Below are 26,950 nucleotides of genomic sequence, written 5' to 3'. Positions count from 1 at the left end.
CTGAATAGCCATGAATGGTTTATCCCAGTCTCTGAAATTATATACAAATTCCTGTATGAAAGGGAATGAGTAGCTGGAATAAAAAGAGTAACTAGACACTATAAAATCCCTTAGTATTACATAATTGCTTTAAGATATATCTAAGTTGATAGGAAACAACCATTTTTCAAAAGCAGAAGCGATTGATAAATTACTTGAAAAATTGTTAGGTGCTTAAAGTAAGCTACCATGCAGCTCTGTTTTCTAGGAGTGATTTCTGTTTCCATTTCTATTCAGTAAGTGGTTTATTGAAGGACAGGACTGCAGATGCTCAGCTCTGTGTGGAATACCAGCCTGCCATCTGCTAAGCAGAGGACAGGAAGGACAGCTTAATTACTCTAATACTGATGCAGGAATAGCTGCCTTTGCTTTTGCAAGTGGGATATTTCAGGACACAAGAGAATTTTGTCGGAAGGAAGGAAGGAAAGAGTTTTAAAAGATAATGAGGACAAGAGGTGTGGGAAATTACCCCCTACTCTTTCAGTCACTGAGGTATTGTGCTTGCAATCCCCTCTTAAAGCTCATATGAATAAAGTCACACTAGATAAGTTATCTGGATAATTGTAGAGAGCAGAGACCAGGTAACTTCAAAGAAAACTGCAGAACTGTCCTCAGGGAAGTGTGGTTTTGTGCAGGAAATACTCTTGCACAGTAGTGAAAGGAGGTATCTTCTGGAATGTTTTCTGCAAAATCGGTTTGCAATATCTGCTTTACTTGCTTGCTTATCCAAAGGTTGTATTCTGTGAAACGAGATTGTAGCTTGTCTTGGTTTAAAAAACAAAACTAACTTCAAACAAAAGCAACCAACCAAGCAGAAACCTCTGATTTATTTGAACTTACTTTCTCAACTACCCTTTTTTTTCATCTTTCCTGACTGTCTTGTGATATTTGCTTTATTTAATGTAATGCTGTTATGCATCCTTTCACATTAGTGAAGAAATCCACACAGAGAGAGTAGAGAAGGCTGTTTAAGAGGTGTAATTACGGTGATGGGATTCAAAATGCAGATGATCTGCATGCATTTTTAATTTGGTAACATGATTGTGTAGTACCAGAAGTTTGCATCAGAACATAAAAAGCTCTTTTGTCTCATTTTGTAGAAAAAAGTGCTGAACTTCAAAGGCTCTGGATTATTATGTATTAATGTAAATATTTTGTATGAATGTATTGCTTTCATTATTCCTTTCAGCTTGTCTTTCCCCACTCCACTCTCCACACCCTGTTTCTGACCCTAATAAAGGTTAAAAATGGTATCAGATATATCTGACGTAAATAGATTTTATCTTGCTCAAATCTTCTCATGTGTAACTTTTTTCCTTATACATTTATGTTCACGTATTGCCCTCTTGTTTTAGTTAGGAACCTCATTTGAAAATGTGAGTAAAAACAGCATTGCCAAAGGAAAACAGTGCTTGCTAAGTCTTCTGAGTTGTACTGATGCTTTATGATTCCATAAACTTTTAAACAGAAAGCAAAAATGGGTAATGCATGAATGATATGCAGTTTTATGTTTTTTCTGTAGTCTTCACTATGTGGTAGGTGCTTTGATTACAAAAGATACCATCTCTCATCATTAAATTTCACAACCTGAATATTCTGATGTTTGACTGTAAAAACAAGTTCACATTCCCTTCCCTATTACCAAAAAAAAAAAAAAGTTAGTGTTTTAATCAAGTTAGTTGAAGAAACTAACAGGTGTGGGTTTTGTGTTTTTGTTTTTTGTTTCTTTTAGCAGAATATTTTACATTCAAATCGGGGTCATAGTAGCATGAAGAATAAGGGTCTGATGAGCGTGCATGTTGGAGTGTGTTAATTCCTTGTTAGTGATTTAGAAAAGGCACAAAGGGAACAGTGATTGTGGTGGAAGGCAAGCCTTGTTCTCTATTATGGCTGTTTCATTAGGGCCTCTGCATGAGGCCTAGCAATCCATTCAATGAGAGAACAAGTCCTTTTAATTTGAGCTCAAGGATCTTGTTTAGCAGGTCAGAAATCGTGCCTTGCAATTCCTAATTAACAAGCCATTAACTAGTCTGTTGTGAGATGCTCGTAATCTTGTCTAATTAAAATGCTATCAAGTTAATTCATAAATGTGGGAAAACTTAATGGTGGAATTTGCCTTTCGTTTTGTTTATAAATTCAGTGGTGAAGAGGAGGAGCTGGCTCTTACAGAGTTTTGATTAAGGTGACATGCACTTGGTGTGAATTGTTCGTTAACACAGCAGCTTTCACCACACTTGGTCCACTTCATAGCCTTCCTCTATAGGAATAAAGCCCAACAAAGACAAGGACTGCTGCCTGCATTGCTATGCATATTTTAATGTGAATTGCTGACAATTTTTTTTTTTTTTTTTTTCTTCTTTCTTTTGTAACAACTTGCTAAGGAGCCAAACATTTTTGAAGCTCATTCTGGTCTGTTCTTATTGGCCTTTCTCCAAATTGTGGAAAAAACCCGTGTCAATCAAATGTACATAGAAATTGCAGGGCTAAAACGAGATCCTTTTGCTGAATAAATTCTTTCTGTTTGTTTCTTTTGGGGAGGGGGTTGTTTGTTTTGTTTTTGGTAGAGTGAAGCCTTCACATTCCTCGCAGTCTGCTATAGAAAGGCTTTGTAAATAGGTGTTGAAAAAACCCTCCCTGATTCTAAACAAATAGATTTAGAAGCTGGGTATGAATGATGAGGCTATTAGAGCTTGTTGTGTTACTGTACATGGGGCACAGTTTGTTGTGATTAATTCTAAATAGGGTTTAGAGTTGCATTCAGCATCCCTTATTCAGCAAAAACCTGAAACACCATAACCTGCAGCACAGCAAGACACAGTTACTCCTGTGCACGAAAGAGTTTTTACTTAGTAGGGTTGAAAACATAAAGGTAGGCTGGGGAAGAAAGTAAAATTTACTTTGTAACATCTTAAAGCCAAGATACTGTGATGTTTGAGGATTTTCAGGAATTTTTGATTGTCTAACCCTTGTTTTACGCCAGGTTTAAATAATGAGGAGTACCAAGTGGTCATTGGAAATGATACAACCCATTACATTATTGATGACCTGGAACCAGCCAGCAACTACACCTTCTATATTGTAGCTTATATGCCTCTGGGAGCCAGTCAGATGTCAGATCATGTGACACAGCACACCCTTGAAGATGGTAAGACAAATTGTTTTGGTGAACATTTTTATTTGCACTGAATAGAAATGTGAAATCCAGTGCTAACAGTTCTCGAGGATCTCAAATTTCCATCGATGCCAGTGAGACTTCTGGATACACACCGTGCAAGCCAGCCAGCTAATGAAAGGAATGAGAGTCAAATAACATTCTGATAGAGCAACAGTGTATATCACACAGAGTATTTTTCTATCTTGAAAGACATTTCGTTAAATCATGTTAATCACTGTTCTGGACCTTTAGGAAGTCTCGTGATGTTGAGAATTTGATAGTAACCTAGGATTTAGTCTCTATGACTGAAATGTGGATCAAACTGCACATCCACTGCATTTTTTTTGCAGATGTTGTAGGAAAACTTGAAATAAAAATTTGCTATACACCCCCCCCCTCAAACATTTTGATTTGGTTTTTTTGTGTATATGTGCTTTTCAGTAGAATCGGAATGTCATAAAAGGCCCTACTGACTTATTTCTGTGCAGTAATTTAATTAATCTGAACATCATGGCAACAACAAACTGTTTAGTGTTGTGCATTAGAACTGATTAATAAATTCTGACAGGGTTAAGCTTTGGCAGCATGGAACATTGCCAGTTCCAGTTGTCTGCCTGTCTCTTTGTCAGGAGTTACAACCCTCATTACATGGCTGATGGAAGAAAACATGCACTGAGTTTGTGACAGTACAGGTGGTTGTCCTGACTCAGTTTGAGCTGCTGTATCTAACCTTGATAGGCAGTTTTCAGACCATTAACGTGCTGATTACTGCTGGCAGGAATAAGAGAAGAAAGTGTTGAGGGCCTTAAGGAAAAAAGCTTGCTTAGGCTATAGGTGAGAAGTATGAGAAGTGTAAAGTTATCCCTGACAAATAATCTGCAAAACTTGTTGGATTCTTTACTCTTACATTACTGACACCTCAGCATAGGCCAAGATGTCAGATGAGAATTTTCGATCTTTTTTTTCTCTGAGCTCAAAAGCTTTGCCTTTCCCTTTTTAGTTCCCTTGAGAGCTCCTGAAATCAGTTTGACGAGCAGGAGTCCTACAGACATTCTCATATCTTGGCTGCCAATTCCTGCAAAATACAGGAGAGGTCAGGTCGTCCTGTACCGTCTGTCCTTCCGCCTCAGCACAGAGACCAAAATCCAAGTCCTGGAGCTCCCAGGGACTTCAGATGAGTATCTCCTTGAAGGCCTGAAGCCTGACAGTGTGTACTTGGTCCGTATCACTGCTGCAACAAGGATTGGCTGGGGAGAGGCATCGCTGTGGACTTCGCACCGAACTCCCAAGGCTACAAGTGTGAAAGGTGACTCTCAACATACTTTGCACTGAGCACCAATGGCTTTTGTGGTTGTTGTTGGGGGTTTTGTGGGTTTTTTTTCCTTTTTTTTTTTGTTTTTGATTTCAAAACTGAGTCTACAAGCTAAAACATTTAAGCAGCTCGCAAACATGAACTAAAGCTTCCTGCACCATTTTGTTCAGTGTGAAATACATTTTTGCCAAGTGGGACATTGCACATTAGCAGTGTGTACAGGTACTGACAGGGTCTGCATGTAAGTCTGTATTATAAACAAAATGCATGAATGTTTTGAATACGCAAATTGACTTGGTATTTGAAGTCTAATTTGGGTTGTTAAAATTGAGCTCTGGATTACATTATTATTTAGTAATGTCATTCAGAAGAACATTCAACTTTGCATGAATAGGTTGAAAAATATGTAATTTGAATTCACATTTGCTCTGTCTCACTTTAAAACAGGAGGTAATTTTGTAACTATTTTTGGGGTGTTATTGTTCTTCTTTAAAAATAACTACCTTATAAATGTATTAATTTACTTATTAAGATATGGAATTAAAAGCTCTTAGTATTCTGTTTTATCCTAAATTAATTTGCTACTAGTTTGTGTTATAGGGAGTCAGATATCATAAGAAAGGTGAATACACAGATGAGTTAGAATCAAAGTCTTGAGGGAACTTTGGACTTACGGGCACCCAGATTTTTGCATGAAAAATAGTTATTTCTAGAATGTAAGACTATTATGTGTATTTCTTTAAAACCAGCACCAAAGTCTCCCGAGCTGCGTTTGGAGCCCATGAACTGCACAACCATCTCAGTGCAGTGGCAGCAGGACTCTGAGGACACTGCAGCTGTTCAGGGGTACAAGCTGTATTACAAGGAAGAGGGGCAGCAGGAGAACGGACCCATTCTGTTGGATGCCAGTGATCTTGAATATATTGTCAGTGGTTTAGGTGAGTATATAAAATATTTCTCATTTGTTTTGGGAGAGAGCGGCATCTTACAGAGCTTGAATCACTAGACCTGCAGGGCAACAACGTTAGTTTGGCCACCTCTTTCCCAGCAATAAGCTTTGCAAGCTGCAGTTGGGCTGCTGAGGGAATAATCCCGTCACAAAAAGTGTGTTGCACAACACTGAGATAACCAGATCTTGTAAGTCTTGTGTAATTTGGAAGAAGGACACCCTGCTGCTTATCACAAGATACAGAACTTATAGTTAGTAAATACTGCTAGTAAATGACCTGTCTTTTTAATATGCAGTTTTTTTCAGCTTTTTTGTATTTATGCCTGATTTAGGAACAGTGAAAGATGAATTCAAAATACCCAAGATTTTTCTCTAGTATTTCTACCTTATTTCTCTGTTATTTATAGCCTTTTTCACAGCCATACTGCACAACGAGCACTGCTTGTTCACCACAGCAGCAAGTAGCCTGTGTTATTCTGTTATTATTCTGCTAATAATTTTAAGGAGTACCAATAAATATTTGCAGGACTGAGCACAAAGATTAGGGCACAGAACTTGCTGAGTCCCATTGGAGTCTTTCCATTGATCACCTGACTGTTGAGATAGTTTACTTAGGGGTATTGTGGAGAATTAATCTTGACTGAGTTATCAAAATTGACCTGCAGTCTTAACTAGGTCAGATGGCCTCTTGACCATGCTCAGATATTCTCATCTGCTGAATACAGTGGAGATACTATTTTAGGGAAGATTTGAGGAGAACATCCTGGTCTGTTAACTGGACAGCTGACCATCTGTGACCATTTCTATCCAGAGCATCTGGCAGTGGCTGACTGTTTAACAGAGCTGTGAGACAAAAGAGCACTGAGTTGAAAGGATGTGGTGTCTGTGTGTCCTAGGACAGAAATTAATAATTTTTTTCGTCTCCTCAGTATGGAATTACAGAGCAGTAATTTCAGACACACACAAATTTATTAACAGTGTGATCTACATCATATAGATTTTCTCACTATACTAATCTTCCTCAGATTAAAATACTATTTTGCAGATTTATGTTCAAATGTATATTATCTCTGTGTTTTTATTGTTTTTTCTTTCCATGTAGACAGGAGAAAATGAAAGAAAAGTGAGTTTGGGAAATTACAACTTTCATATGATCACAGTTAACTGAATTGCAAGAAGGAATAATTCATATACTAGAGTTAACTATTCAGTCATGGTGCACATGATGTGTTGAGTGCTAATTCTTTATCATAATACTTAGTATCTAAATATGGTGACCGAAATATATAATCTGGTTGCCATAATTTATATATTTTAAATGTACATAATCTGTGCTGCTGTAGGTTAGGTCCACTGAAGAGCATTTTTTTCAAATATCTTTAGTAGTAGTAATTTATTTTTTTTTTAATGGGATGTATTGAGTTGTTTGAAGTGTATATCAAATATGGGAAGTTTTCATATGTGAGTTTCTTTGCTGTTTTCTTATTTTTGTTTGCAGTAAAAGGCACTCATTGCTACAGCTACAAAAGGCAGCACAGGAAATTTGATTAGGTCATGATTTTCCACTGCTAAGATGATTAAATATACTGAAGCTTGGAAAGTTCACACAGTGAACAAAGTTCTCATAGCGATAGTGCCTGTCTGGCTGCTGTGCTTGCCCATTGCCAAGCTGCCTGTTTGAAAAACTTGTGTATGCTAAATTATTTCTTTGAAAACAGTACACAACCAACCTTCTTCTGCCCCCGGCAGCTGCACGTGTGGAGAATGTAACAGGTATATTTGTAAGCAACATATAAACCCATGAAAACTGTAGCAATATCCACATATTAAAAAGGGACTGATTTGCACTTTTTTAATTTCTTGTGAATAATCTAAATAATTTGGACTAGGACATTTATGCATGCATGTAAAAATTATTAGTTATTAGGAAGTGGTCCTACCTGGTAGAATTTGAGATACAAGAAGACAAGCCACACACTGGGTTTTGTGACTGTGGTAAACTGATTCTTCATGAACTGGACAGAGGCTTCGAGTACTAATGTTCTGTCATCCATTTGCCTCTCCTGAGGACACTAAACTACTGATTTATTGACAGCCTCTTTAAAATAAATGTCTTCATTATGAGCTACAGGAATTAGTAGAATATTGCAAGGGTGAAACTTGAAGGGGAAAAGTGTGTTTTAAGATTTTGGGTTTCATATATGTTGGATGATATGGTCAAAAGGAAAGGTTATTCCTAATTTGGAAGAATATACTGATAGTCCCAGGTGCTTCCCCTTGGCTAAGATGGAGCAGTTTCTCATGCATTATCTGTTGCCAGTGAATTTAAATGGCTTCCAAACACTCCCTCCTTATGTCTTAGTTTGTCATGACCTAAGGCTGCTCTACCATTCCCTGTTCTTTTGCATAGTTAATAAACTGCAAATAGACTTCTAGTGACATTTGGAGCATGTCAATACATCAGTCCAAGGAACTTTCTGCAGACATTGGTACAAATACCAATTGTGCAAAATCTGTGTGTTTAAATAAGACAGTTCACTTTGTGGCAATTGAAGTGCATCACAAAGTGAGAATTCATAATATTCTCTAATCAAAGAGAATATTAGCATTGTTATTATAAGCACTGTTGATTGCCTTGATTGTTGATAGCATTGATAAAACTACTGTAAATGGTTGCAAATGTCTACGGGACTCTTGATGGGAGGATAATTATGACAGGTAAAGCAGACTCAGCAATGGTAGTGTGAAATAGATTACAATGATTGAACAGGAAATGTAGCAATATGAATGTTATGCTGCATGTTTTAGTCTCTTGTTGGTTCCTACCTTGTTTTCTGAGAACTGGCCTCTCTTACTCCAGTGTGGGTCTACCCCAGTTACCCCTGTGTATTTTTAAAGGGGATTATTTAGTATGATAGTCACCACGTAAATAGAATTAAATGATCTGATCAGAGTCAGTTCTGCCATTCTCAAAATAAATACCCACAGTTTCACACAGACATTTGTTTGTGTTAAAGGTCTTGGCATTTATTTTTCAATAGCAGGCCATTTCCTAGTCCAGTGTAAAATTCCATTATTACTTGAATTTGCCACAGGAGTAGACCCTTGGGTGCATACCTCGCATTTTTGCCTCTATTTTTAATTCTTCCTTTGCTTCCTCCTAGTCTAGAAATTTTTTCCTTACAGAAAGTCTTTCACTGTTAGACTTGATGAGTCTACAGGTTCTGTTTCTGTAATGGTTCAGAATACATGTGTTCAGAAGTTGAAGTGAATTTTGCTGGTGGAAGAGCTTGTTGGGGAACCTTCTCACTGTGCAGCAGGAGGGGAATAGGCAAAACTTGAAAGTTCAAATGAGTGTCCAGAGAAGCTCATCACCCCCTTTAGACGTGTTCAGATAATTTTTTTCCAAGAGTAGTTTAAGCATGTGCATATGCATCCATGCCTCCATGGTGCTCACTACTGTGCTAAGTGGACTGTTGGCCTGTCAGGGCTCACTGTATTTGCAGCTTATGGCTGCTAGGAAGGTGGAGCCTGTACAAGAAGGACTCACAAGAGCCCATTTGAAGCTTATCTGGGAGGATAACATCAAATTCTAATTCTTGGTTATGAAACTCAAGAAAGTGTGATCAATTCTGATGCTGTAACACAAGAACGCTGTTCTTCAAGCTGCCTGGAAGTTCCCCTTTCTGAACTTCACTTTTCAGTTCTTATCATGCTGGCAATTAATTAAATGAATGTCACTGGTGATGGGGAATTGCAACATGTTCCTACCATTAGCCTCCAAGCCTTCTGTGCTTGGAAGGAGGGAGGAAAGCAAGAATTCACTCTGCTAAACTCGTTCTGTCTGGGAGCTGTCCCACCTTCAGGGATGGAGTGACAGTGACGATTTCAGAAAGTGGCACTTTGGTGGCAAGGCAAAGGTAGGGTCTCTAAATGCACAGGAAGCCCTGAGGGCAGCAGGCAGTAGCAGAGATGTGCACACTCGCTGGAGGTGCTCTTTTGTCTCTGTCGTGATGATATCGCAGCAAATAACCATTTTCACAGGGACACCTCAGGGGATGGAAAAACTGGTCTGTTGGCTTTGTGTGCTGTGCTGGGAGCTGCAGCCCCCAGGAGCACTGCTGGCTTCCCAGGGCTTGGGGCTACGGGGGGAATGGGAGAAGCTGCCAAGTGATTGGATGGCCGTGAAATGATGAGTATCTGCTTAAAATAAATAATTAAATTAATAAATTCCTTGGGGACTCCTGAGAGGCTTGGAGGCACTGCAAACTTTCTCTCTGAGAAAGCTTCTTCTGTGCTGTTTAACATGAGGTGCATCATAACCCTCTACTGCTTCTCCTGATACTCAATTTTACATTACCCAGTGGCATTTCCCCTGCCCCAGTCTCGTACTTTTGGAAAAACAATTAGATTCTGTCAGACTCATCTGTGTCATTACTCCAAAAAGTTTGACCTTAATCAGGAGAAACTTCTCTGCCTGAAAGCTCTTCTGTGTCCTACCTCTTTCCAGTTGCAGAGAGGAGAAATAAAGCAAAGTGCATTTCCCTGCCCTCTTTGACTCAGGCAAAATTTCCAAGTGAAGAATTTGTCAAGGTCTAAATGACACAAAGGCACGTTTTGTGACCCTGTGTGGTGTTCCCCTTTGGAAAGGGGGCTTCTGCTGAAGAATTAGCCAACAAACCTCCAACACTTAGGATTCCCCCAGAGACTTGGCCTTCAGTTGTTTAATTTCCTTTGGATCTATTTATATCACGTTACAACCATGACTGTAGCTAAGCTTTACTCCAGGGCAGCAAAGATGACAAGGTCATTCTGTAGTCTATAGAAATTAAATAAGGGTGTGTAAGAAGAGTCAATGCAAAGAATTCGTTCACTTAAACTGCCTGATGTACGTCACCCAAGTGCCTCTGGTAATGATTCTGTAAAAGTGCTTATCAGTTTTCATAAAGCAGTTGATATGATGGTCAGATAGGACATAGTGGTTTCATTTGTATCATATTGCAAGTGAATGTACTGGAAAAATGTAAGTTTTAAAAAGTTAATGTCATCTTGGACAGCTCTGATGACTGAGAAGGAACATTGTAAGAGGATTTAATGTGTTAATGTAGTTATTTCTGCTAGCTAGGGCTATAATTTCAGTTTTATCTCATGTTTTCTTGGTGTCAAAATGTAGTCTCACATACTTGAAACTGAGAATTCTGGGATACTCAAAACTGGGGGGGGGAAGTTGGTACTGCTTTTTGGTTATAAGTCACTATTGAAATTTATCTTGTGATTCCCATACAAATTCAAGGAGCAAGGCATTCTTACAGTTTCATGAAATTATGTGAAAAAAACACAGGTCTTTCTTGAGAAACACTTTTTTTTTTTAGTTTCATTGTTAACTGTTCTCAAATGGCATTCAATACAACATAATGTAGTATTACAGATACACTTTTTTTTGTTTGAGGTATTTTATATCGGATCAGACATGCAGGGTGCTGAAGACAGCTCTGTTAAAAAATAATTAGAAATTACTTTAGTTCTTAATAAAGATCAACTAAAAGCTCAGCTTTCTTGCTTAGGAAACCAGATGATAGCACTGTCTGCTGTATATACTGTAGTCATTATATTTACATTGCTACATAGTGGAAAGTGTCTAATAGCTCAGTAGGTGACCAGGACAAATATTATCATTTATTTCCACTGTTTACAGCTGGGTCAGTCTAGTGTTTACTCACGCTGATTACATCCTTAAACTAAACCTCTTATCTGTCAATTCTCCTGATTGTGTGTAACAGGCTTGCTACTACTACTTATCAGCTAAAACATAAGGGATTTGCTGAGAGAGGGGAGGAGGAATCACTCATACTGCACAGTAATAAAACCAAAAGCCCTAGAAGTAAACTGGGCATGTTTAAAATCAACGTCTTCCTCAGCTAACTGTGACCTCTTTCTCTTTTGCAGACAAGACAGATTATGTATATTTGTAGTTAACAAACCCAAGCCCTTGCCTAGTCCTGCTGTGATAGTGTGGTTCTGCTGCACGTTGATAAACAAGAGACACACATTCCTTGCTTCATAATCATGAAAGGCAGACCTGTCACCACTCTAAATGAGTCTGTCTTCCAAAGGCAGATATGGCATATCTGCATATAATTTTTTTTCTTTCAGGTTTTGAAAGGTAGATCATAGATTAAAAGAGAGAGTGGAAGGGGCTTTATTACTCTAAGTTTTTAAACTGGCAAAATATCAAAGCAAATGCTGCTTTGATAGGATTTAACCTCTTTTATAAAAGGAACTGTATTGCATTTTACAGGCTGTAAGTGTAAATAGAGATCAAACTGCATTTTCTGTTTTGTTGCGAATTACAAACTGTCGCATTGTGTTTTGTTTCCAGTGTATGTCAGTGCTAGTCATTTCTCTAGATCTGCTTGTAGCAGAGAGCTCCTTCTAGGTTGGGATTTGCTGTTCTTGCTTGTGCTTGTGTTCTCTGGGTGGCAGAGGCAGGGAAGGCATCAAGCCTCTGTTTTGTGCAGCGTTGCTGGTCATGCACTTGTTGGTCCATGTGCAGCTGGGGTGCACAGGGGCAAGTGAGCAGGGAATGTTGGGAGGTTACACAGCACAAATCTGCTGACATGAGGTGACCAGACACAGACTCACAGACTCACCCACTTGGTTCGTGCCTCCCTTATGGAAGAAAAATACTGCACTGCTCTGTTTAGGTGAAAAATTGATTCACTCGGGTTGTAAATTGAATTCTTACTGAGCAAAACTGAAGCTGGGGTTGAACTTTGTGGCCCTTTGTTGGAGCTTATTGGCGTGGCATCCATTACAACAACTGGACCTTGGGCTCAGCTTTAGCTAAGCACTCTTGCACACGACTGAGTGGGAATCCTAGATAAATATCAGCTTGTTCTGAGCAGATTTGCTGGGGAGCAGCCAGTTAACTGTCAGCAGCTAATGCTGCATAGTTTTTATGCAGTTCAAGTGCCTCATCTGTAAAAAACTGCAGTGCCTTCCTTCCTGTGTAGTTCTGCCATTATTTGTTTTGCATTGTGCAATATTGCAGATGTGTGTCATAATTACATATTTTCACCTGAATTTTTGTTCTTAAAAGAAAAGATTGCCTTATCATGTATGTTTTCTGAGTGCATTTAAGTTTCACATCACAGTTACTTCTGCCCGTATTTTTCTTTTTGAAAGTAAATGTTATTTTCATACAGTGCATTTGTAATTGAAAGCTTTAATTAATGTTTAATGTATTTGTCATTTTTAAATGATGCCATCAAGCCTCTGAATAGGTTACCAATTTAGCCAGTAATCAACTTCAGTAGGTACTGGAATACTGACATCCGTAACCTCTGCATTAGCAGCATAACTGGTTTTGCTGCTGATTAAAATGTTATATGAGACAGACACTAAGAGGAAACTCTAGGCTTTTTTTGAATTAACTACAGTCATGGAATGGCTCTAAAACTCATGGAAAATTATTAATTTGTCAACATGATAAGCGCTTATTCTTGGATCAGAAAGGTGCATTCTTGTTCTCTTAGACAGTTCAGATCTTTCAGAAACAGGCAGATTGTGTGTCGGAAGGATTGCTTAATATATTTTTGTGTAACCTTCTTGCACATGCCCACTGAACTGTTCCAGTTTGGAGCCATTTATTTGGGAAAATAGTCCTGACACCCTCATTTAAACATGCCTTGACTTTTGCAGTAATTCATTTTAACTTCCCAAGCTAGTGGCTCTTTAAAGGGGAAGGACACAATGAACTCAAGTGCAGAATAAAGATTGAGTGTACTGTACTTCAAAAAACCAAAACAGAGTGCTAAGACCAGTTAAGCCCGACTCTCTAAAGAGATAGCATGAGCTGTCAGGATGAGGGAAGTTTCATTGTTTCATGGGACAATGCCTTGTAGTGATGTTAAAAGCACTAATGTAAAGTTATGGGCTTTACTAAGGCAGCAGGAGAGATTATATTCCATTGGACCACTCCAGTAGTGTGGAGGTTTGTTGCCTATTTTTGAGAGACTTTCGGTCTCTTTATCAGCTCTCCCCATAACTGGGTTGGATGCATTTGTCTCAGGACATCAGACTAATTGTGCCACAACTTGTAGAACTGGAATCAAGGGTGCTGCAAAACCTTCCAAGTAGGAGGGGGAGATTTTTTGCACTCTGGCAAGATAACGTACCAGCCTATAGCAAAGCAAAATGTGTTGTGTCTTCAGACTGCTTGAAGGTAAACTTCTCAGCGGTGGGAAAGCGATTAGAATCTTGCAGGAAATCTCTCTGTTGCTCTGTGTTCTCAGGGTAGAAATTCCACCATTTAGAGCTAAACCTGTGTGGGAATTCAGTCGGGAAATTGTGTCATGTTGATTGAGTAACAGTTAGGATGTATGCAAATAGTGTTCCATTGTTCCTTTGCTGGAGCTGAAGGTTAAAATTTGCTTCGTGAAAAGGACATATTGATCACTCCTTACAAGAAGAAAGTAGTAAATGACTTTAATACAAAACCTCTGAGTTGCTTTTGAAATGTTTCTAAGTATTATAATGAATATGTAATAGTATACATTTTGATAGCTATAAAGTGACCAATAAATAAAGACAAATTTCTTGGAACTGGAAATTGTTAAATGTGTACCCCTGTTGAAAGGTAAAAGCGAGCAAGCAGATAACAACAGCAGGAATGACCAGACAGCTGCTAAAATTTCTTAAGTAAACCAACAAAATAAAGCAAACCAGACAAAAAACTCCCAGAAAACTGAACAACTAAGTACATTCCTGCTATACAGGATTTAATCAGAACTTTAAATACAGTGGTTGGTTTTCTTTTTTTTCTTCCTGAAATGAGAGGATTTGTCTCTGGGAGACAGCATTATTTAATTTGCTATTTATTGGACTTCATTAGTAAAATACTTAAGTCCTGGATTGCAAAGAAACTGCTCCTTGGAGAAAGCTTAGAGAAAACTCCTGTTATAGGAAATTAAATCAACATTGTCCATTAATCATACTGCATGTCAACCCCCAGACCTCTCTTGATTGTTCTTGGTGAATGTGAGGAACCATTAGATGTGTGAGGTCCTTAAAGGTCTGAGTAAGTCAAAGGGGAAGAGTTTAAAAAAATGCCACCATTAGCACATGAAAGAGACTTCAGAGTGGACAGAAGAAAACATTTGCTGTACAGGGCTAGTTATATTTCTTAATTTTTTTTCACTCTTCCTTTTTATTTATTATTTTCTTCCGCTGTTAAACAACAATCCAGATGTTGTGATCAGAATGTTAATTTATCCTGATTTTTTTTTTCATTAAATTTTTTGGGTCATGTTACCAGTTGTAGTTGCATGGGAAAGGTAAAAGTAGGGGATCTTTGCAGTTTCTGTGTTAGTGATAAGTAAATGCACTTCTAAAGCTAAGCCAACACATTTTGTGGTAGATTTGCTGCCTTCGGCAACACCTTGGTTATATATTTGCCATGAAGACATTGTTGCTAACAGAAACATTTTTCAATTTGGGGAAAGATGCAATTTTGATAAAACCCATGTTTGTTTTTTTTCAGGCTGCCTGGAGTCACACTTCTGTGGCAAATGAAGGGGGGGGATGCAGGAAGTGGGGAAAGAAACAATCTTGTGTTGGAAAAAGCTGCTCTTGCTGTAAAACTTCTCTTCTAAATGACTTTTTTTTTCCCCATCTGGGAAAAAGGCTTACATTTTTTATGCAAATATTTTTTTCTAGTATTTCAACATTTATACTCACTTTCACAGTGTTTTTACCATTATCATAGCTGAATACTGTACCCCTTCTCAAGATGGTTATCATTACAAAACAAAACTATTTGTTACTGCACGTGCTTGTAGAAGCTGGGACAGGGAAATACATTCTTGATCCTGTTTGGTACCTCAGTTAAAGACTTGAGTTTTCTGCCTCTCATGGCATCCAGTTGTGCTCTTTGTCCAGCTGACACGTTTGTATACTCAGACAGAGGAGGAAACATAAAATATTGTGTGCAAATACGTCTTGAAAATGTGGTCTTTATATCAGCCCCCCGGGATTTTTTTTAAGGCAATGGAACAGGAGATATTTTGAAGTAGTAGTAGGTAGGATGGTGTATGTGGAGGAAGAGAGGCAGATGGGTGGGTGTTGTACTGCTGTGCCTTGTGTCCATTTACCCATCATTTACCCACTTTCTCCTTTGTATATTTTAGAAGCAGAGAGGGATGTGCTCACAGCCTGTTGCTTAGCTCTGTATGTGTGTCTATATTTGCACGTGTATGTAGACACTGCTGGGAGAAAAATAGGATATCTTCTTGATCCTGCTTGTCTTGATGTAGTCCAGCACCTCTCCATCACAGTCATACCTCTTACTACATTAGTCTTTTGTATTAATTTTTATTTTCATGATAATTGCTAGTGTTAGACTAATTTAGCCTTTTTTCTTTCTTCATGTCTTGGCTGCCTTCTCGCTGCTTCTCACACCTGCCTTTACTTTCTCTTAGTTTCTCATCAGCCCTTGTTGCCTTGGTGACAATCACTTGCCTTAGAAGACGTGTATCTGTAGCACTCCCTGCCAGTTATTTGTGCTGGAAAACTTTTCCCAGAGGTGGTTTGAATGTATTAAGTCACTGTATGTTATCCAAGCAGAGTAGATGCACGCATGGGCTGTGATTGAGTGTCACTGTCACATAGGCAGTGATAGTCATCCCTCTCCTTCAGAAATGACAGATCATGCTTCCAGTCAACCCAATAAAATACCTAAAGAAAAGCATCAAAGCACAGTCAGGTTGTAGGACAGAAAAGTGAATTGCTTGGTATGATTCAGAGTGCAGGCACAAGCCCATGGTACTCCAGTTGACCCAGCAGTGCCTACACCTCCCTCTTTTCTTTGAGCCTCCCTGTTGGAAGATCTGCCTCTGAAGGGTCATCTTCCCTCATGTTGGAGCCAGGAGGAGTCTCCCAGTGGGACCCCCAAAGCCTGTGTTATCTCTTGTGCCCCTGTGCAGGGCAGCCGAAACGCTGCCTGGAGCGTGTGGCAAAAATCCACTTCAGGCAGTTACTTGTATTTCTGCTTTTCTGCTAATAACACGTGTGTTCATCTGTCTGTGCTAAGAACACGTGCTGTGTTCTTCCAGCACTTCGTAAGCATTCCTGGGAGTTTCACAGGTGAAGAGTGTTCACTGTCCTGTCTTACAAACTGGGTACCTGAAACACAGGGAAGAGAAGGGCCATTTTTATGGAGCTGCTCAGGTATTGATGGTTTAACCCGAGTGTGATATGATATCTCTGAAATCAGTGTCAGAACTGAGCTGTAAATGTCCAGATTTCCAGCTTTGTGTTCAGTCTATTAGATAACAGCTCCCCCTTGAGGGAAACGTCTTTTATTAATAAATTCATAACACGGCTTTTCAATCATTGGAGGTTTTGTGTGGGTAGGTTTGAGGTTCACAGTTTCACCAGGCTGTGTAAAAAGAAACAGGTTCCTGGTGGCTGTGTTGTGTCCCAGCCAGCTGGCCAGGGGCTCACTCCGTTGCCTTGGGATGTTGCTCAGCGCTCAGAATTCATCAAAGTTCAGCTCTGAGCACAATGAAGTAGCAAAAGTGGCACTTTTGGAACAAAACACCCCACACTCCTTGTGTACCTGTCCCTGCTAATTCGTGCTGCTCCTCTGTGCTTGCACGCTCCTGACAGTTTTGAGGGTGCACAGGGACGTGGTGGGAAGTCAAACAAGGCTGTGGCAGGAGTGAGTGGCTGGGGCTGAGGGCAAGCAGGCTGGCTTCTGTCAGCAGCAGCGTTGGCTAATGCTGCTTTAAAATGCTCATCAAACTGCAGGCTCAACTCAGCATTTGTAAAGCTGAATTAATGATGCGGAACCCTTTTAATTGTACAAAGGAAGATAGCCAGCTAAGAGTTAAGTAGCTGTGTGTTTATTTTACTTAAGCAATCAGTCAGACTGCTTTCCATTTTCTAAGTGTTGTATAAACTTCATATGCAGAGGAATTACATCAAGATTATTTTGTTCTCCTTTTTTCAATCAAAATAGTGACATAGCTTGGATTTAAATCTTGAATGCATTAGGAAAGTTAACAAAAATAACCTTGATTATGGGTAGTCTCCTAGTCTTTTACTCTGTACCTTTCAGTTTGTTAACACAATGTTTGACATGTATTCAATTCTTGTTCTTCACAAAACTATTCAAAAAATACGGTAGGTAAGGCAAAAGATTGACATTACAACTTGTCTGTAGTCAAACATTTGGACAACAGTAGCATTGTTTACTATGAGAAGTGATTTTGTTTATTAAAAAAAAGTTAAAGAAAAACATTTTAAAGGAAAAATTTACACCAAGTTCCCAAGTATATAATTGTTGAAAGTATTTTACACATATAAAAGAAATTTGTGAAGAAAGGGATAAATCAGTAAAATTCTCTTTCAGTTTCTGCAAAATTGTGTTTTCTTTTCCATGTTGTTATTGTTATTCTTGGCATCCTTTAAAGTACCATAGTTTTTACCTGTAGTAAGTAATATCTACATTAAAAACATGTCATGTTGTAATCCATTTCCGAGTGGGGGAAAGATACATTTTTATCCTTATAAAACACCACAAAGTATAAAATAAATAGTAGATGCTGTGTTGTCAGCCAGAAGAGCAAAAGATTTTCAAAAATTTCAGGAAGCCTGAAATCCTTCGGGCTACTCTTGTTTAGATGCTTCTTTGTGTGGACATTAAACTACATCTTTGTGGAAGGGTACTCAGGCCACAGTTCAGAGAATTACTCTGTATAAAGAACTTGAGTTCCTGACAATATTAGGTCCAAATTCAGATTGCACATGTTGACCTGTTTTATACCACCTGCAAGATTTGTCTATGGTGCTTTCAAGAATACTGTTTCAGAAATTTGGTCTTAATTAAATAGTCTTCAAATAAACCATTAACATCTATTTAACTAAAAACAACAACATTAACTTGCACAGCTGCTACCACTAATATGGACTGAGTAATTCTCCTGATAAATTATGTCAGAAGAGCAGAGTCTGGTCATGGAAAGAGATGAACACAAGATGGTTCTGGGAGAAATCAGTGTGGAGATGAAAAGTCATGATTTTTTTACAGAGAAGCAGATTCTCCTGGCCTCCTAGTTGGGCATTTTCACTAAACTTAAGCATACTGAAAGCATTCAAGAAGGAGTATAAGTACGTAGTTTATCGGGCTTCATTGCCTGGTCACTTATTGTGTCCTTTCAATAAACTTTTCTGTGCTAATTCATACCACAAAAATCACTATGAATCGGTCATGACAGTGTGCCAATGAATATAACACTGGTGAATATTAGAGTCAAGGATGTTATAGGGTCCTGGGTACTTTTATTGTCATTACAGGTGGAAGTTTTCTTCAGGGCATGTTTTAGAAGTTTGGGATATGCTGTATGAAAATGTAAAGACTAAAAATAACACTGCTGCACCAAATCATTAGGAAGGTGGTTCAGCGTAATCTAAATGTAATTAAAATGCTAAATGTCAAAGATATGCAACTAGTCAGAGAGAGACTGTAGGGAATGAGGCTGCTAAGAAGACAGTTAGGGAAAAGTAACAGATATGTTCATGCATGGAGAGAGATAGTGCAATGGCTTTTGTGGCTGAGGGAACAGAGACCTGTGTCCTTATGCCAACACGCTTCAGGTGAAATTACCTGCTCAGCTAAGGCATTTGAGGGGAACTCTTTACAAGTACTGTTAGCTGCCTTCCCTGCTTCCTGGTTTATTAATGTGTGTAATTGGCAAATATTTAGCATTATATGATAGATTTTCAATTAATACTTTACATTAAAAGTAATGTACAGAGGAAGCTTGATGGCAGTCTTTTTTTTTTTCTAAGTTTTTTTTGTTTTAATGCACCTGAATTTAACTTCAGCAAATGAAGTATGAGAGTTGTCATATTAGAAGCAGTACGTGTATCAGATTAGCTGGCAGCCTGTGACAAATGGGTCAGGTTAGCAATGTCACTATAAAGTTTGTCAGCTGTCTGGGTTAACTTGCCCCTCTACCCAGCGCTGGACAAATGAGTGCCAAATTTTGAGCTTCATTAAGTGGTTGCTTTATTTACATTTGCAAGGAGCCTGTAGAATAATATTTCTGCACTCACACAGCCGTGTGTGGACACAGGGTGTAGATAGGTGTCTGTCTGTCCGTCTGGTCATGCACCTCCACTACCTGTGTCCAACAAATACCAGGGAACGCTGCGGGAGCAGGAGCAGACATGGCCCTTGACACCTGCAATAACAGAACATCCCACTGAAGTTTGGGCCCTAATTACAGCTGCAGCTGGATATGGTCCATGCAGCCAATATTTGCCTTAAGAAAAATACAGTGGTGGTTTCCACTTGCATGTATTTTGTTTGTTTTCCTGTCATGACTGACTTGTTTTATATCTAGCAAGTTGAGTGTGTTTTAGTGCAGTTCTTTGTTGCCCTCTCAAGGAGGAAAGAGCCAGACTGGTTGTTAATTGCCCTGCCTGAAACTTTTGCATCTTGCAGTCGTTCTTGGAACAGCACAACTCCTAAAGCTTGAGATCTGAGTCACCAGACCACAGATGTTTTTGCAATGAAACTGTGCACCTCCTACAAAGTCACTGTGGTGCAAGTAATGATAGATAGTGTTTTCATTTTGCTGCACAAAAGGGTCAAAATGGCATGAGGAGTCCATGACAGACCAGCAGAAAATGTTGGTTCTGAAAGAAAATTTATATCATAGCTCCAGGGGAAAGTTTGGGCACTGTGAACAGATTGCCTTTGTCATTGTGTACAAATGTGTTGTTTGTAAGGTGATGCTGGATGTCAGGCAGTCAGTGCATACTGACTGTATGATAGAGCTTGGTACCTAAACAGATGTTAAACCAAATTTGGTAGAGTGCTTACAGCATTGTGTTTTGATGCATCTTCTGGAAGCATTCTTCTTAACATGAAGGCCAGGCAAATTGTCTAAACTTTCCTCCAGTCTGCAACCCAGAAATATTTGTCTCCACTGGGAAGATCATCCTTTCAGTCGCTTGCATGTTGTGGAAAAGAACCTTTTATAGCACACTTCTGTTTTGAGGCATGTTTGTAGCAGCACTGTGTGTGTGATAGTCTTTTCTCCCGATCCACTGCTGTAACATTTGATTCACTGTTTTCTGTCACTCATGTGTGGCTCGGTTGTTGTATATAAGGGAACCTGTTCTGTGGGATAGCACATCCTATTTGGACCACTGCATGAATTCTCAGTGGACATATCTGTGTTAGTAACTGGGGTAATTACTGCTCTGCTGGTTCCTTTGGACACTCTTTCCCTCCCCCCTCGCCCTCCCTTTCTTCTTCCAGAGATGGCCTCTCTACATAATTCCATTAAAGTGATTGTGCTTGGAGGGGTGGACTGAGGGGCAGTGCTCTCATCTTTCAAAGCAGGACCAATGAGCTGTGTGCTTTCCACTGGGCAGCAACAAAAGAAAAGGTCTCTCAGAAGAAAAGACGAGCACAAAAGATCAAAATTAGGTGTTTGTCCAGGCCTCTGGTATTGCTTTCAAGTTAGCTTTTGAGGGCTCACTTTGAAAACGGTGAGCCAGGCTAGTTAACATAAGGGTGTCTGCTGGTTTAGAGAGCACTGGTACAATAATATTGGAAGGGAGCTTTTTGCTTGTGCAGTTTAACAGTTCTCTGAAACACATGAGAAACATGGGGACTGATGGCAGACCTTACAGGCAGAGGGGGAATGTTCTGTGCCAGTGAGGAAATCAAGCACACTTAAAATCCTTGACATCTGCTTCACTTATTTTAAAGAGATTAGAGACATTTAGGTATTTTTCGTTTCCTAAGGCTCCAAAAGGCATCTTCCAAAAGGCCAAAATGCCATGTGCTGGGAATTCATCCTGCCCCTCCAGCCCTCCCCCAGCACTTTTTTCTGTATGAAGCTGCTATTGCTGTTGGTGGGCAGTAGGAGAGGTGATGTTTTTACTGCAAGGGGGTGTGAGGTGTTGTTTGTCCTGGGGCCCTCTAAGGGGATAGAGCAAAGCTACAAAAGGGATACAGACCCTTTTCAGATTTAGACAAATAAGCCAGAGCCATCCAAAGCCGTGGAAAGCCAGACTGTTTAGCTGGATCAATTCACATGTGTCGTATGTTCTAGTTTCTACCAAAATAAACTTCTACAATGTTGTACAAAGAACAAATTGCTTAGTTTCTACTTCAGTTATTTGGTTTGCAAAGGAAAACATGAGTATCACAGACAGTCTTTGTTCCATCTAAATGTTTAAAGTTATTTAAACTGAAAAAGAAACCATGAGATGTAAAATGCTGGCAATTTGTAACTGCTCAAACTACTTTAATCTGATATTAAAAGGATGTTATTTAAAATGTGTGGTCAATTGAAATTCTAAGTCCTTTAAAAATAAAAAAAATTAAATACTATTATTTGAAGCTAGTAATAATGCTTAGAAATTGCATATCCAGAGGCTCAACAAGATTTTAAAAGCAGTAATAGAACAAGGTTGTTAAACTGTGTTTATTTAATTAACCATGTGTACTCAAGCAAAGTAAAAGGCCATTCTTCAGAAAAGAGAAATAAAATCCAGTACTGAAAATCTGAGAGGGAATACCTGATTTTGAGAGGAACAGATCTGAATCTGTATCATCCTTCTGCTTCCCAGATTTATGTTACTGTTTGGCTTGATGTGCTTCTCTCTGTCCCTTTTGTCTGGTATATTTGAAATGTATTTGCTTATTTTCCTAATAAGTTTCTGCTGTATTTACATTACTTTGCTTCAAAAGTACATTTTTAAGGATAGTATTTCTCAGTGCTCTTCCTTTCCCACCCTTCCCCCTTAATAATTCCCCTGGACCTCTGTTGCTTGGAGCAGACTTTGGCTAGCCCCAGATTCGATGTCAAAGGCCATGACCCGATGTCAGAGCAGCCCATGCTGCTGGCCTCTTCTTTGAATAATTATCTGGAGTTTATTGTGTTGAAGGGATGGGCTTGGGGGCAGCACAGTCACCCTGGCAAACCAGACCAATGAGCTATCCAGCCGGACCACTACCCAACAATGGATCTGTGGGTTACACAAAAAATCCAGCAGCACAAAAGATTAAATTAAAAATGGACATTTGGGCACAGAAGTTTTGTCCTTAGAACAACCATTTTTTTCGACCTTCTGAATGTACTGTGGTTTTGATACCTGCAGTTGAAAGGAAAAAAGTGTTATTTTAAATTTTGTATGTAAGCTAGAACAAAACTGAAAAAATTTTCTTATTGCCTTCCCCAGCCGTCAGAATTACCATACTGGCTGTATCTTCAGAAGTTATTTCTAGGTTTCTAGTCACTGAACTTGGCTCAAAACATCAAGACACTGAATTTTTCTGTTTGTTTGGTTGGTCTTTTCTCTAGAAATTCAATGCAATCCCAATTCTTATAGAAACAAGAACAAAGCCACCAGTACTTTAATTTCTATCAATATTTTCCTTCCAAGTTGCTGAGAACAGGGATGTTTGAAACAGGTATGAAAGTATGTTCCAACAGTAAATGATAGTAAAATGTCCATTTCCTTTCAGCTTCCTTATCTTTTCCTCTCCCCAAAGAGGACTTAAAATGTCTGAAATCCAAACTGTGTAGTGCTGTCTCTTCTTATCAGGACTGAATGAAAGGCTGCTGGAGGTGGACTCACTGTTCTGGAGGGGTGGAAAAAAAAAAGTTCTTTCATGGTCTGACCTCGGATTCTTTCTTAATTTTATCTAGCCCTGACCTGTTGGCTCTGCTCTGGCTCCTTTCAAGGCCTTCAGAGCTTCACAAACATGCAGCAGCTGAAAGAAACAATGACAGGGCTTTTAGGGGTTGCAATATTACACTCTCTTGTAACCTTGGCTAAGTAGCCTGTAAACAGATGCTTTCTCTGAAGCATTTGCCAGAAAGCCAAAATCTTGGCTGTGTTCATACCAGCAAGCACTTTGTAACGCTTTTGATTCAGGACTCTTCATTTTGTATTCAGTGTAAGCTTCAGCTGAATGAACAGTGACCCAGGGTGTGTCTCATGTGTACAGTGTGGTCGTAGAACTTGCTCTTACAGGTTTTGTACTTATCTTTACTGCTATAAATTTATCTGGAACAGAAGAATTGTATAAAGACAAATTATCAACATCTCAATGGGATAAAGGCACATTGGTCTTTCGCAGAAAACTGATTTGAATGTACTGTTAAAATCTAATCAGGACATTTGCATTTCTCTGTGTTCTTTTGAGAAGGGAGGATGAATTAGGATTTTTCATTGGCTCTGTGGTTAGTGTCATGCTGCTTTAGTCTTAGAGGATTTTAATTTTGTAACAGAATATTGAGAGTGGAATTTTTGTTCCACTGTGAATATGCAAGTGACTTTATTCTTAGTAACTTTTTCTAAAAGCTTGGTCTGTGCAATCTTGGTAATTTAAGAATGAGGTTGTTGCATGATAAAGTACTTCACCAGCTGCGAAGTGATTATAAGCATGTTTCTGTTTTTAGTTGTTTAACTGTGAACACAGGCATTTAATCTTTGATGCCTCTCATTTTCCCAGCTGTGTCCATTGGAAGTGCATGAGGACACCACCTGGCAGTCATGAGGTATAACTCTACCAGATGGAACTAACCTGCAGTGGTTGGAGAGATGTTCCTTCCTCTCCCCGTGTCACCTTTATCACCAGGGAAATGGCTTCAAAACAGAGAACCTTATTTTCTAATTTCCCTGCCATTCCCCCAAATAATGGTAGCTGCTACAGCAGTCATCCCAGCATTCAGTGGATATATTTCAGAGGGCTGTAAGGGTCAGGAACAATGCCAGATTGTTTTATATATTTCTGTGTATTTGTTTCAATATTTTAGAAGAACTGAAGAGCTAAGTTTGAGACAGTAACTCAGTGGAATTCCACAGAAAACACGAACACACACTAAAACTAGTTCTGACGTTAGAAAACTATCAACTCTATGGTTGCTTTTGCCTACTACTGTGTATGTATTTACTGGACCATTTATATTTTCCTAGACTTTGAAAACTAGGCTCTGAATGTTTAATCCATGTTTAACTAATAAATATACATCACTTGAACATATTAAAATCTTAAGTTTTGGGAAAGGAAATGTGATTATCTGAATATGAGTATTTCTGACTGACAGCTGCTCTGTAGTAGCAAGTTCTCCCCTCACTGAAAGAGAAATGAAAGATTTACATAGAAGCAAGGCTGATGGCAGTAAAGGATACTGAATGATTTTGAGCTGGTGCAATAAAATGTGGATGTTCCAATGAAATGTAGAGCAGCAGAACTGCCAATAGGTCAAATCTCAATTCTTGGTGATATTTCTGCAGTTTCTCTCAGTATCCCACATCCAAACAGATGAGCAGCTGTGGTTCTCCCTCCATGCTGGGGAACGAAATGACTTGTCACAACACCAGGGTTAGAACATCTGAGTGCACTGTGGTATTTTTCTTGAAGGATCTGTTTGTGACTGCTATGAGCTTCCTGTCTGCTTCCTGAGAAGCTAAACCTAATCTCTAAGATTATATCTCAGAGATATAGTAATACAAGTAAATCATTGTCACCCAACCTCTTTTGGAGCTTCAGCTACTATAATGTTTAATGTTTTTCCAAGTTACAATCCATGTTTTAAATCATAGTTCAACTTAATTGTTTTGCTCATATTTGCAGTATTTACCTTTGCCAGTTTTACTATGAGGTACAGAACCAACTCCAACTCACAAAACAAAGAGAAGGCTCCCCCATGTGTCTCTCTGCTGAAAGACCTATCAGGGTTGGATCTGCAGGACTCACTGCAAATTTTTATGGAGAGTGAATGACAGGACATGGGGATCCGGAGGAGTATCACTGTGGAGCAGTGCCATAGGAAAATGAGACTAATCCAATATAAATTGCCAAACAGTGATTTTTGGGACAGTATCTATTTTGGTAGTTTGAAATTAATAAATGTAAGGCATTCTTAGCTTTTTCCCACTCTTATTTTATAGAAATATTATTACTACAGGTGAAATTTGTGTCTCTGGTGAAACTGTTATTCTTGTGTTCTTAATGCTGACAGGTTTTGGTTACATAAAAAAGGGGTGTGAAGCAGATCCATTGAACTGTGTGAAACTATTCCAAATTATCACATCCAGCCTATAATGTCTTCTAAGACAGTCTCTGTGTGCTTGAGGCACTCATGTAATAATGTTTATGAATTAGCCCTAGTGTGTTTCTATCAACATCAGTGCCAGCCCTTTGATTTATATGAATGGTGCAGGTTTTGCCTCCTTTCCACCAGCTGATTTAAGTAATAACAATAAAAATGCCTATTAAAAACCTGCAGGTGTTGTGACAGTTTTAAAACAATTGAACACTAACACTAAAAAAACCCAAATGATATTCAACAGAAACAAATTAACTGAAAAAAAAATCATCCAGCTGATTAATAAATAGGCTACAGAATTGCTCCTCTTCATCTTAGGTCTGTGAACAAGCCTTCAACCACTACACAAATGCTGGCAACTGCAAGAACTATTCAGTGTTACCAGTTATTCAGAGAAATGTTGTAAATGCAGAGAGGAAATCTTGATATGAGTTTTTTTAATTACACTGAATTTCTGTGTTGAATGGGTTGAGTCAATCACTGCACCCAATGTGTTTCTGAATAGCAGTGATCTGTGGAAAGATATGTTACTTCTGGGTCTGTTAGGAGCAGGACTGATGGCCTCAATGCTCACTTCCCTGTTTCCTGAGCCTCCAAGCCTCCTGTGCATGGATGGTATACAGTAAATTTGAGACAGTCAATCCCCAGGTGGCCATGCTATCCCCAGTCTTTTATCAGTGATTTATGTGTAAACTATTCAAGATACCTTTGCTGGTTAAAGATAAGAAAGCTCCTGAAGTTTGTTTTCTCTCTACGGATGTGCCTGGCTTTGAATGTTTGATCCAGCTGATGAACTGTGAGATGAAAGTGTTTATGCCAGGTGTGTACTGGGATTGCCACTGAGGAGTGAATCATATCAGAAGCCTGAAAATGAAACTCAAAAATTTTAAAAAAAAATATTTTAAAAAAATATTCTAAACAGAGGCTATTTGAGACAAAAAATATTTTCCAGCACTTCATAAAACAAATAGTAATATCTGTTGGAACTGAGACAGATCTGTGGCAGATGTTGGATTACTGTGTTTGACATATAGGAAAGCTCTGATCAACATGGAATGGCATCTCAGTGGGTACTTTGAATTGGTCTTTGCTCATGTTATGCACATAATCTGTGAGGCAAGTTTCACATAAATTTCTGTAAATTATGTTCTATTCTTCTTTTTAAATGACTTTAACATTTAGGCTTCCCTGGACCAGTCCATAACACAGCCCTCCCTCCTTCTGCTACTTCAGTTGCAGAAACCAGCAGATGGGTTTTCAGCCATAGAACAGTAATGTGTGACAGCTGAAAAATTCGGACATCGCTTTTGTCTTGAACTAGTTTTGGTACCAATTGAACCATGATGTCCTGA

The 26,950-nt window shown here is 38.9% G+C and overlaps 1 protein-coding gene across 1 annotated transcript in view; it reads left to right on the top strand.

The window, feature by feature from the left end:
* The window catches only part of PRTG (protogenin), a 78,386-nt gene that overhangs the window by 36,071 nt on the left and 15,365 nt on the right, over positions 1-26,950 (top strand). Inside the window, 3 exon segments of the mRNA XM_032700697.1 lie at positions 3,020-3,184; positions 4,194-4,499; positions 5,255-5,443. Coding sequence (XP_032556588.1) covers positions 3,020-3,184; positions 4,194-4,499; positions 5,255-5,443 — 660 coding nt within the window.

The sequence above is a fragment of the Chiroxiphia lanceolata genome, chromosome 12, assembly GCF_009829145.1.
Source record: "Chiroxiphia lanceolata isolate bChiLan1 chromosome 12, bChiLan1.pri, whole genome shotgun sequence".
Classification (NCBI taxonomy): Eukaryota; Metazoa; Chordata; class Aves; order Passeriformes; family Pipridae; genus Chiroxiphia; species Chiroxiphia lanceolata.
Note: the sequence above shows the minus strand (reverse complement) of the source record. Positions and strands in the feature narration are given on the sequence as shown.